Source organism: Nelusetta ayraudi, unplaced genomic scaffold (genome assembly GCF_046127955.1).
Source record: "Nelusetta ayraudi isolate G7.1 ecotype Tasmania unplaced genomic scaffold, CSIRO-AGI_Nayr_v1 ptg000057l, whole genome shotgun sequence".
NCBI lineage: Eukaryota > Metazoa > Chordata > Actinopteri > Tetraodontiformes > Monacanthidae > Nelusetta > Nelusetta ayraudi.
In genome coordinates, this window is record NW_027466107.1 from 3,251,132 (window position 1) to 3,263,415 (window position 12,284).

The 12,284-nt window shown below is 47.6% G+C and overlaps 1 protein-coding gene across 2 annotated transcripts in view; it reads right to left on the bottom strand.

Moving 5' to 3' along the window:
- The window catches only part of olfm2a (olfactomedin 2a), a 42,873-nt gene that overhangs the window by 17,039 nt on the left and 13,550 nt on the right, over window positions 1-12,284 (bottom strand). The window contains exon 1 of one of the 2 annotated variants that reach the window (XM_076038717.1): window positions 3,161-3,600. The exons of the other annotated variant lie outside the window; for it this stretch is intronic. Coding sequence (XP_075894832.1) covers window positions 3,161-3,304 — 144 coding nt within the window. The 5' untranslated portion in view covers window positions 3,305-3,600. Of the gene's footprint in view, window positions 1-3,160; window positions 3,601-12,284 lie in introns of those variants that run through there. 2 annotated transcript variants of the gene reach the window in all.

Below are 12,284 nucleotides of genomic sequence, written 5' to 3' on the forward strand. Positions count from 1 at the left end.
GCCTCCCTATGTTCTTAATTTAGATACGAGTGCGCCACAACAACACACTGCACTCAGCGTTAAAGGTACACAACAACGCTGAAGAGGTTTATTAATTGATCAAAGCCTACTGTGAACCCAACATACGACCAAGACAACGGAAACCACATGTTGGCTTCGATTACATCACTGTGTCACAACACATTAATAATGTAAAAGTCTTGTCTAGACGCTGTTATCTAGTCCCGCTTTATTATAAATTTTTTTTTGACTTTGTGCTCTCCGAAGAAGTTTGACTTGGCTTGGCTGTGACTGGATGAAACGACACGCGGCTCAGGTGCTCCTGAGATAGTTTGTAATAATTTCCAACTGAGCTAGCCGTGCATAGCCCCCATTATCTTCAATGGGCTTTAGTGCTGTGTCAGCAGCAGAGAAGCCTGACTGAGCTGGGCCCATTACCATTCTGGTGGTGTGGAGGGTGGGCAAAACAACTCACTGACTCGTCTGCGTGTCTTTAAATCAATCACAAACAGTCCTGGACTCAGAGTGCAGCAACAGCATTCTAGCAAAATGGGGCGCGTGCGTGCAAAGTTTTAAAAGCCCAGCGTCTAAGATTTTGTAGCGTCTAATAATAAGAAAGCACATTGCTAATGAAAGAAATTCTTATGTTCCACTTTTCATTGACATATTTAGACTAATTCCCATGGCAAGATGGCTGTCTGCTCACAAGTGGATTGACACTTCACATTAGAATTGCATTTAGAAGAAGAAAACTAAGGGAGTCACCCCCCCACCCCACCCTCTTTTTAGATGAAATTGTGCAAGGAATTTAGATTTATTTCAAAAAAATGAAGAAAAAAAATCATGTCAACTCACATCTTAATACACCTTGCTTCACTTCCATAACTAACAATGAAATAATATAAACCTTGTGTTGTCATATTCCTTAGATTTTTACACACAGTCCTTAAACCCCCCCCCCCCCACTGCAGACAAATTGTTTGTGTGCAGGTTAAGGTACCTCGTCCACACACCAGTTGCATGTTAGCGCTCTGGTGTCTCTTCACCTCTTTAAGGAAACACAGCTTTGCACTTTCCAGATGTGCACGGGCACAGGGGCGCAGAAAAGCAGCCTGCAAACTCAGTCAGCTGTGTCCTCAGATCAGCTGCCGAGACGAGCAAAGCGAAGCGGACTTGGAAAATGGCTGTGAGCAGGGAGACTATAGGAGGCAGGCAGGCAGGCAGTGCGTGGGTACCAGCGACGGGGGGGAGCGGCCCTGCAGTGGCCACTGGCACATTAAGAGCGCGGTGTCACAAGAGCGTGGCTAAGTCGTCTTTGATTGGTGCTCCGCAGCCGGTGCGAGACTTGACAGACTCGAGGAACATCACAGCAAACGTTTCCACCGGCGGTGACGCCGCTTTCAGGCGAGGTTTTTCACTTAAGTTTCATTTGCTGTCACTGTTTAAAGGGAGGGATTCCTTTTTTTTTTCCTGAAGTGAAGGCAGCCCCATCACGGCGGACCGTTTCACTATAATAATACCCGGCAACATCAAACTGCCTCATCAGTTTTGATGAAAATTTGATGAAACGAGTTTCAACAGCAGCCTGTTTTTTTTCCCCACTCCGCCGCTCTTGGATGAGGTTTGCCTGGAAGAAAATCATAACTGTGTATAATTTTCCTCCCCAACCACTCTTTTGAAATGGAAATGAGGAAGCTCCCCATGCAGTCACAAGTCTTTACTGGAGTGAGTTCGTGGAGGGGAAACGGAGCAAACGAGGCTTATTGTTCTTGACCCGGGTGAAGCAGGCGTCAGACCCCCAACTTGCCAGGGTGGGACGATGGATTTCAGCGCTGTAAATTATTTAAACGTGCCTCACACCCTGACGATGTGAGACATTTGATCATGATTTTTTTGCCTGGAAGCAAGCCCTCTGCGATTAAACTTTATAGTGCTTCATGAAAGATAAACAACGCTTTTGGCACTTGGCATTAAAGGAAAAGGGAACAACAAAAACAACACCGAGGCGGGCCTGACTTTTCTTGTCTCCTCTAAGACCCGTCAACATGCTTATAAAATGCAAAGTCACTTGGAAGGATTGATGTTTTTACTAACGTGTATAAATTATGACGTCGTAGACACCAACTGAGGCAAGAACGCCTGATCACAAAGGCACAGAGTAGAGTGAAGGCAAACACACACAGATAGACACCAGTCTCTTGGGGCGTTCCATTTCATTCAATTATTTCATTGGCGCAGGGCATTTGCTTAATGGGCTGGAGGGAGGGGGGGAGGGAGGGAGGGAGGAGGGTGGGGGGCATAAAGACACTCAGGAAGGAGTCAAAGCCAATCGCTGGCTGCTGATGAACCAGGAAATGTCTCTCTCAATTGTCGGAAGACTTCTCATTGTCTCCCTCTGCGGCACTTAACACAATTGTCATTTACACGCACTGAACTTTGGGAGCATTTCTTCGGAGGGGGCGCGCTGAAGGCGGAACTCTCGCGTCTGTTCCCTCGACGCCAAAGACGATTCCAGCGGAGCGGACGTCGGGCCAAATGGAGCGAGAGAGAAAGGACAAATGAGACACTTCACTCCGCAACCTGGTCTCTGTCTTCCTGTCTTCTCCATCACCTCCAAATCCCAGCACCGTCCCTCCGCCCCCTCGAGGTGACTGACAGATGGGATCAGCAGCCACATCACTCAAAGAGGCTCCCTACCTCTTGTCACCACCGCCAGAAAAAACATATGATTTTTATTATTATTTTTCTTCTTTCTGGGGCAGTCCTCACACTGCGTCCTCCTGCTCTTGCTCACGGCCACATTACACTTGGGGGTGAGGAGGAGGGTTTTTCCACAGACATGTGCATCATTTGCATTTGGTGGAAAACACTGCTCAAACATGCCTGTCTGAATCCATCAGCTCTATTTTACTAAGACAACACGGCCCGCCAGACACACTTCCAGAGTCGCACTCCCATCTGTGCAACGCTCTAATTAATCACAGCAAACTTGCTCCTCACCATACCTCCACAGATCAGCCACAGCTCTTTATTTCTTTTCCTAAATCCAACAAACACACACACACACATAAACAAATGTGCGCACATGCTTTATGATTTTGCCCAAAAAATAAAAACAAAACAAAGAAAACAACAGTAGCCAAGACAAAGTCATACGCACGCTGACAATCTTCTCGGAGGTGCCCTCCCTGGAGACGGTGGTCCCATTTAGTCCCACCAGAGATGGCAGAGTCTGAGACATCCAGTTGGTCACCATGGCCATGGTGCTGAGCACCGCCCCGATCTTCAGCATGGGAACGGTCATGTTCACCTCCTGATGGTGGGGTGGGTGGGTGGGAGGCTGGCCGACAGCCCAGCCCCTGTCCTTCCCCTGGACCTCCGCCGCTCCAGCCGACCCCTCAGCGCTCCAGACGCCCTGTATTCAGCCAGACGGCCAAGTCGGCGTCGACCTCAGCCGGAGCAGCGGTGTGAGGCAGTCCCCCCCCCGCCGACCCCCAGAGCCGGTGGAGCGCAGTGGGCAGCGGACGACGCGGCTGGCTCGCTCACAGGGACAGCCGGGCGCTGGTTCGGGCAGAGCGGCTTACATCCAGCAGCATCGCGCTGGAATCTTTCCTCTCAGATGACTGCCTCAGACTCAGCCTCACCCCCTCCCTCCCTCCCTCCCTCCAGCACATTCTCTCTCTCTCTCTCTCTCTCTCACCCTATTCCTTCCTCAAGATGCAGAGCTGCGCATTGGCTGCCTCACCCCCTCCCGACCAGCTCTCTGTTCCATCGCTCACCTACCCTGTTTTGCATACGTGTAGCCAATCTCTGCCTTTGTCTTTATTGACAACTGGCTGCCTTGTGTGACTCATGTTGGAAGCGTGCGCGCATTTGTCTTGCTGTGCATTGTGTGTGTGTGTGTGTGTGTGCGTGCGTGGCCTCGCCAGCTTCATGCACACACTTCAGTGGGATCACTGAGAGTGAGATCAAAGAGCTTCCTCTCACGATTTTGGGGTTGTGCGTCTCGTCAGACCGTCTTTGCCAAAAGAAGGACTGAAGATGTGGCAGGGTGAAAACAGAAATGACCGCAGGCTGTGGACGGAGAAACGGGCCGACTGGCCAAGGTTTAGAACGGACCGGGCATCCAGCTGCTAATACCCACAGCTGCTTATGACAGATTATCCATCATTTGGCTCCGTGATACATCCTCGTTTGTGGTTAAAAACTTGTATTCTCACAGTGTCAGAACCTGGCGCGATAAATTGCCGTATCATTGAATCAACTGCTGTGTTCCTGCAACTCAAAATGTTTCTAATGCTCTAAAATGAGCCAATACGCAAAATTTGAAGAGATGACTAAAATGGCACATAGGCAAAGACGATTTGGTTTGTAGTGGATTACGGCTATTAATGGCAAAAAGGGATTTTACCTTGCGGAGCTGTCACAGAATGTTTTTACTGAAGAATTGGATTACATTCTATTTTTAAAGTGTTTTTTTTGGGGGGGGGGGCGTTGCCTTTGTTGAACTGGTGAGCCAAATATCTTAAGCTCCCAGCACAATAATAGCAGGTAAGCCAGTGTCAGAGAGAAATCACAAATTCCACCTCAAAGGTGATTTGAGTTTATTTTAGGACAAAGGGCTCCCTGACGTTTATCTGCACCCTCTGCAGTTAGGATGTGCCTTCAGTCCTGCCAGTTCAGCAGGAGCGACTCATTCCCACATCCAATTTCTCCAATTTTTACATATGCCTGTCTTGGTAGAAGCTTTACGGCCCAGTGCGTACGGTTGAGCAGAATACAGGAAAGCATAGTCAAAGTCATTGAAAGTGTTGAATCATTTGTTTCCCTTGTTTTTGCTTTGAAATTTAAGTTAATATAGTTACAAAGCATCCTCATGACCTGGGAAAAACAATGTTTTATCTTTGGTAGGCTGGCCGGCACCTTCCCACTAGAACAGTGCCCAGTGTGGACATTTAATGTTGACATCAGATTAGCCAGATGCGCTGTGCTAATAGATGAGTGGCTCGTTCTCCCCGTTTCACGTCACTGAAGTGTTAAAAAAAAAAAAAAAAAAAAAAAGAAAAGATTTCCACCTTATCGTTTTAAGTTGCACAAACTGCTTCAACACCTCCGTGCGCTGTGATACCGGTGTCACGCTGCGCCGCAGACAATCGCGTGTAATGATAACAAAGTGGCCTACTCAAACGAAACGGTCCGGTCATCTCTGAAGCCCGCCTGCCTACCCGTCCGCTGACTTATTCATTCCGTCAGCCTCGGCTGCCCCCGCCGAGTCCCAGCCGCTGACTGATGTGGGCAGTGTGGGTTGTCCTGTGAAGTGCTATGAGAAGAGACAGCCTCGCGAGCCCCGTCCAAATATGTCATTCTGTCTCAACTCACCTGCCCGCTGCCGCCCGCCTCTGGTTATTTATAGGGCGCGACTGCCCTCGTGTGGTCACCTAGTGGAAGAACAACTGCTTCCAGCTGCCCGACGCCTCCCTCTGGAGAGACTTGGCAGTTTTGAGGAGCAACAGTGAAGCCAGGAGGCCCCGTTTTATAATAGTTCACGTAACTGGTTATACTGTGCTTTTATCACTAATACTGGGGTTTCTCCTCTCACTTAAATAGAAGTGCAATATTACAACCAGACACAGAAATATCTGTGTCTGATATTTTCTGCTGTAATACCTTGTACTTCAAGCCTGCAACAACAACAACAACAACAACAACAACAAAAATAAATAAATAAATATATATAATCAAATATTTTGCATAACACGTGTAATTGAAAATACTGGTGAGTCCGTTCGGTGGGTGGTGGCAGTGTGTACTTGCGTACCGTCTACAGGGAATGCAGTAATGATCGTGGCCACAGGGTGGCAGCAAAGAATCAAACTTACACGCAGGCGGACTTTTGACTTCTCTCTGTCGCTAAGAGCAGTCGTAATGAATTTGCAAAACTGTGCGGCCTCTGACCAGTGGTCCATTTTTTCCCCCCAGTTATCTCCTCGAATTGCCCCCTGAAGTGATATCACACACTGTTGAAAAGGTGGCACTGAGGTTGCGGAGGCTGCATATCCAAGCAATTCCCTGCACGATTTGCTTTGAAATAAACCATTTCAAAGTAGCGCGGACTGACTTGTGGGCATGTAAGAAAGAATCGCAAATGGAGGATAAATAGTGCATCTCAAAGCAATTCAGCCGACTGTGGACAGTGTGTGACCATAATACAGCTATTTAAACGTCTCTCGCCTGTCTACCTTTTGGCTCTGCTCAGGTGTCTTCACTTCCACTGGCTTGCGTTTTTATTCCAGAAGGGTCCACCTGAACTCGTTAAAATTTTAACTTGCTTCTGACAGCTTGCGGGTCAGATGCCAGAAATAAGGGACAGAAATAGTAGAATAGAGAATTCAAGCCTCTGCCAATCATCTGTCTAATCACAAAGTCTGTGCAAAGAACATGCTTTCATTAAATATTAGCAAGGCAGGAAGTCAACCATTTAACCTGCATTAATTTAATCCTCTTTGATTAATTTTCACAGCCATTCCTCATAATTTCCACTCTAATAATTGGCCTGCCTAATTCTCGCGGCTCCTCTGCAGTGCCATTATCTCCAGCTCCGCTATTGCTCTCTTTTGTTTCCATCTCTGTGAATTTTATTTAGTCCTTAGCTCCTCTCACTCAGCTCGTGTCTCTCTGCTGTCTCTCCCGCCCCCCTCTGGTAATAAGGAAAGAAAGAAAAAAAACACTGGCATGGTGCATTTCTCCTCATTCCCGCAAACGTCTCAGCCGTCGACTATTTCTGTCCTGAGCAGAAACACTTTCAGGGCAGATCTTTGCTGCATGCACGGACTCAGATTTGCATACATGTAGACATGTTGGGTACATTTTATTTCTTTATTTTATTTGCTCCACGGGGACGTGCCAACATGAGCTTATGCATCATTGTAAACACGAGGCTACGCTGCTCGTAGCCTGTGGGCGTGTGCTATAAAGGGCATATTTAATCACTTCAAATGTTAAAAATGCCCACCAACTGCAGAAAAGGCAGCGCACCCATGGATGGCAGTAGAGCACTGCAACGCCCTGAGGTCACAACAACACGGTGTGGGTGAGATAACTTCTACTTGGACGGGGGCGGGGGTGGAGTGGCGAGCTCACCCAGCGCTGGCCACGATCTCTGCCTGAGCAGCAGCAGCAGCAGCAGAACAGCAGGCTTGCAGCTGCAACGCAGGACAAACTTGCACCTCAGCTATAATTACACAGGCATCCTTCACCATGATGCAGAGCTGTTGTGACTGACACAGCCGGGCCCCGCACGTGAGGGCCAGGGCCTCCGCCCAAGCTCCCAAAGATGCCGGAGTCACCCGGGTCTGAGAGCACACTGGCTACTTTTTTCTGAGTCATAATTCATTAATAGGATGATGGACGTGGAGGCCCACATTGCTCCCAATGCATCAGCATCAAAATCAGCTTAAACAAAGTGTGACCTCATTACCATGGAGACTGTGTCAATGGCACAAAAAATGAAATGTCTGTGCCCCAGGGTCCGAGCAGGCAAACAGTGGTGTGCTGGGGCGTGCTGTGTTTAATCTATTAACAGCTCCTGTGGGCCTTTGATTAAGGAAACTCATCTGGGCTTTTCCCGTTTTATTGTAGCGATACGGACCACGGGAGAGCTTCAAACATTGACCCCCGCATGCATAAAATACACAGGAATCATCCGATCGAGTTAAGCGTGCTCAATAATTCAAGCGGTGAACACTCACCGCGGAGAGGCAGGGCTGCGTGTCTGACAGAGGCCATTGACATTATGACTTACGATATGATGACGCTTTAAGAGCGGACACGGGAGTCAATACCTCACGCGTGTTCGGCTTGCAACGGCACACCTCTGGGCAGGCCTCGCTCGCAGTCCTGGCACGCCAATATCTCACGTGCGATTCTTTACTTGGATTAGTAAGAGCTTTTTCCACACGCGCACGAGTTTCTCGAATGTTTTTGCACGCATGGATTTCTTGGCGTGTGGCCCGTGATTCCCTGTCTCCGTCCGCTGAGCTGTGAAATAATGTCCACACAAGCCTCTCATGGTGTGTGTGAGAGAGAAAGACGCAGTTCAGCCGCACCGTGCACACATTACATCCAGTGGTTCCGGTGGTTAAAAATGACAATGTGTGCAATAATGTCCGCCAACAGGTGAGAGTGTTTGCCCCCACTGGGACAGCGTGAGAAAAAGGAAAATCAATACACTAAGTGTGTCAGGCTGCTTGTATTGACTGTAAAGAACCTACAAAACCCTGAGGTGAGTTCATCCGTTGTCTTTACGGAAAGCTCATTGAGTCCATCTAGTCAGCCTCACAGCCAGACACGTGCACAATGCTCTACCACTGCTGCCTGTCAACAGAGCTATAAGTTATTTAACTTGCGCTGGGTATTTTTTTGTACAGGCATCACAGAGGACCGCTCTATTCTTTGGTTTGTACTTGTTACACAAAATACTTCTTGATTCCCAGGGGGTAATTGAGCAGTTGTCTGTGCTCTCATTTAAGCACAGAGAATAAAGTTAAAGGAAGACAAGAATAGTTATGTTAAAGGCGAATTGTTACAATTTTTATAGAAAGATAAAGAGAAACAGAATAAGATGTGTAATAAACAAAACGTATATAAAAGTGGAGATGTCATGAATTGACTTGTATTGGAGATCCAACCAAGTAGAAATTCATGTAATTGTTAAGATTGCAAAAAGAATAAAAAAAATCTGATAAAACCGAGCACATGTGATTGTCCCCATGAGGCCCACAACTGAACCTTGTGAAACAAACTGCGTGATAAAACATGTTTTAATTGAAGGATGATTATTCAGTGTCCCTCCAGCTGTGTGTAATTCATTCATTCTTTTTTTTGGAGGCGTACTATTTTCCAGTCAATCAGAATCGGAAACCTTGTACATGATGTGACAATAACACATTCAAATTTATGGCGCAACAATAATTATTGTCAATAATAAGTTTTATCATTCCCAGTATATGCACATATATTTCTCGCCCTTCAGTGTTAAATCTGTGCTATTGTTAGGATTTTTTTTTTTTTTTTTTTGGTCTGAATGAATAATACAGCGCAGAATATCAGATAGCCTGATCAGGGACAAGTAGGGCGGCGCATTTAGCCGGGGGCTTGGCTCGGCTGAAGAAAGGGCCTTGATCAAAAGCAATTGACGGCAGCTGCATGCAGCAATCAGCTGCCGTGCATTCTGCAGCACAGCGTGGCCACTCTCCTCTGATCTGAACCTTCTCACGTCAACGACGGCGACCGAGAGCGACTCGGCGTATCGTGCATCCGCCAGTCACTGCGCCCGCTCGAACCGGCCGAACACACGTGCGCGCACACAATTACTGGGATCATTTCCCAGCTTTGTGACTCCGTTCCCGCTCCGAGTGCCGCAAACTTCCTTCCGTCCTTGTTCTGAATCTGACAGCAGAGTGGCCACTGCCGCGCCCTGACCTCTGCTCCCGCCCGGCTAACCAAACACGCTCGCTGTGTGAGCAATTCCTGCGGAATGGAGCCGTTGCGGGCATTTCGTCTGCAGTTCAACAGGTCTGATTGGAGGCTAAGACGGGCCCATTAACGGAGATTCTTCCAAATGACAACCAGTTGCATCTCTAAAATGCCATCAAATCTGCGGCGCTCGGCATAAATAATTTTGTTCCTTTTTTTTATTTTCTAGAAAGTTGTCGTCTCAGCGCCCTTCACATTTATTTATTACCAGCCATTACATCATCTCATTCTAGACAGCACAAGTGGATAAGAGAAATCCATTTTGGCATGTTAATAATTGCAAAATCTCGCCATTAATTTTGCTCTTGAAAGCATTTTCAAAATCTGCCGTGCCAGAGTCAAGTGGCTTTCCATTGTTTCATTACTGCACCGGCAAAGTGCTTTGTTTCATCAAACGTAACGGCGCATCTCGTGTGTGTCTGCCAGCGGGATGAAGCCCAGGCTGTTCTTGAAAGCTCTGCTTTTAGCCCAGCGCACAGGCGGCCTGTTGACAAAGTATCTGCGATGGTGTGTTTTTGACGTGTTGCCGTTCTCAAGATCCGACACCCGGTGACAAAGTCACGGGAGGGCAGTTTGCAGACGATGGTCGCACACAGGCGGAGCAAATAACAATGATAAATAATAATGATGCAATAAATGGAGAGAGAAGAATGGCATGGAAAGTGATGCTTAGTAGAAGAGGCAGAGAGGGTGAACTGACAGGATGAGAGGAGGAAAGTGATGCATTTCAAAGTCCCGGAGGTGATGGATTCGCTCCTTGTTTTCTGCCACGTCTGCAGCGGCAAAACAAACAGGAGCCGAGAGGAGTGGTGAGATCCTGCCAATTACAGTCTGCTTGACTGAGAAATTACAGCGGGAAAAAAAAAAAAAAAAAAATCTATATATGAGAAAAAAAAGAAAAAAAAAAGCCCTCTTAATGTGCTGCATTCTACACGGTCAGGCGCTAACAAAGGCCCCGGCCCATCAGCCATAACTGCATGCAAGCAATAAAGGGACACAGCCAGCCTGCAGTCTTTTCATCCAGCCACTTTGTGCGGGGTTCAAGCTGAAACCTCCATTTGTATCCTTTGTCTTCAGGTCATTAATGCTCAGAGAAGCTGTAACATTTAATTAGGGACACATTATTAGTGCAACACAGGCTCAGCGTGCTAGCGGACAGAAATCCCAAAACAGCCTCTAACGGAATATTACATTTACAGCCACGCCGAGTTATGGGGGTGAAAATGGTGCGGAAAAAAACTTGTAGTTAAACAAATGAGCTTGTGGGCTGTGTGCTTTTGTGGTTGTTTGCCCTGTTGGCAGAAGGAATTACGACTGGAGATGAAAAAACAAAAAAACAAAAATCATGCATTACTGCTTCCGTGTAATCAGCTGTCTTAGGGGGTGTAGTTGATCCGTTCAACGCTTAAACAAACGAGCCGACAGAGCATGAGCTAGCTGAGCATTCTCGGGGACTGGGGTGCAGGAAGCGGCGCCGCACACTGCAGCGTGATATTCTGTGCAAGCGGGAGACGAGGGGAAAGCGTGTTGGGCTGTGCGGTGGAGAGTCTCCTTGGATCGAAGGTTACGGCAGGATCGTCTCTCTTTGCAGGTGCAGCAGAAGAAGAGTCGGCTGCACTTGCATGTACACCACTGCTCAGCTCAGCCCCTCTTGCACATGTAAATTGCATCCTGGCTAAGCTGGAGGTCAGTGTGCGTGCGCGTGTAGACGTGATAGAACAGTTGCCGTCGCGCTTTTATTGTCTCCAGTCAATGCGTGTGCGTGCGTCGAGCGGCGCACTTGTCAGTCTGAGCACGGCCGCAGACTGGCTGGTTGCTTAATGATGATATTTGTGAGTGCAGCCTGGGAGATATGATATCAGAAAAGGCCATCCCTTTCATTAATATTCCATGCAGGAGGGAATTGGGGATGATTTCTCCATTACGGCGGCACTTCCTTTTGCTAATCGTTAACATAAATATATCCTGCGCCTTTTAAGAGTGCGCCGTCTGTGACTCCGCCTGCTCGTCCCTCCAGGGGACGCGTCATTGTTGACTTTAGCCTGATTGCCTCCGGTTAAATAAATAAATAAATGAATGAGACACGTTGGAGATGTAGGATCCAACCTTCAAGCGAGAGCAATGAGAGCGGCAGAAATGTCATTTAGCAAGGATTTTGAGAGGGGACGCGTGTTCCCAACGACACCCACAGATTAAATCCCTAATTTAAATTCTAATGACTCTCACTGTATGCAGCGGCCCACCTCTGCACAACAACCGCGTGCTCCTATTTGAGAGCAACCTTCGTGCAGTTCATAACAAGTGATGAACTGAAAAATGTTTCAATTTCCTTCCAGTGTTCTTCAAATCATCACGTTTTTCCGCTCAGCTGTAATCACCCGTGCACTTGCGAAATGCGGCTTAAAGGTTCCGTTTTCACTCACGTTTGTGGCGCAGCCTTTTCCAAACAATTACAAAAAATGGGAACCCACAAAAATAGATTTGTGTTTTTTTTTTTTGGTTTAAGTCTCACTGTTTGTACATCTAACAATCTTGTTCGACACCGTCTGGATTGGAGAGAAAGCGAGATTCACGAACAGCAGAAACCCGTTATCAATCTGACACCGGGGCAAGTAGGAACGTGTGGCTGACAAGTGATGAGTGCTCTCTTCTGAAGATCCCTGCGCCAGCCGACTGCATGCTGTTACTTTCACTGAGAGCAGTAACAGACGAGCGCTGGGCCTGAGAGGGCCAGTAGCCCGAGGCGCCGA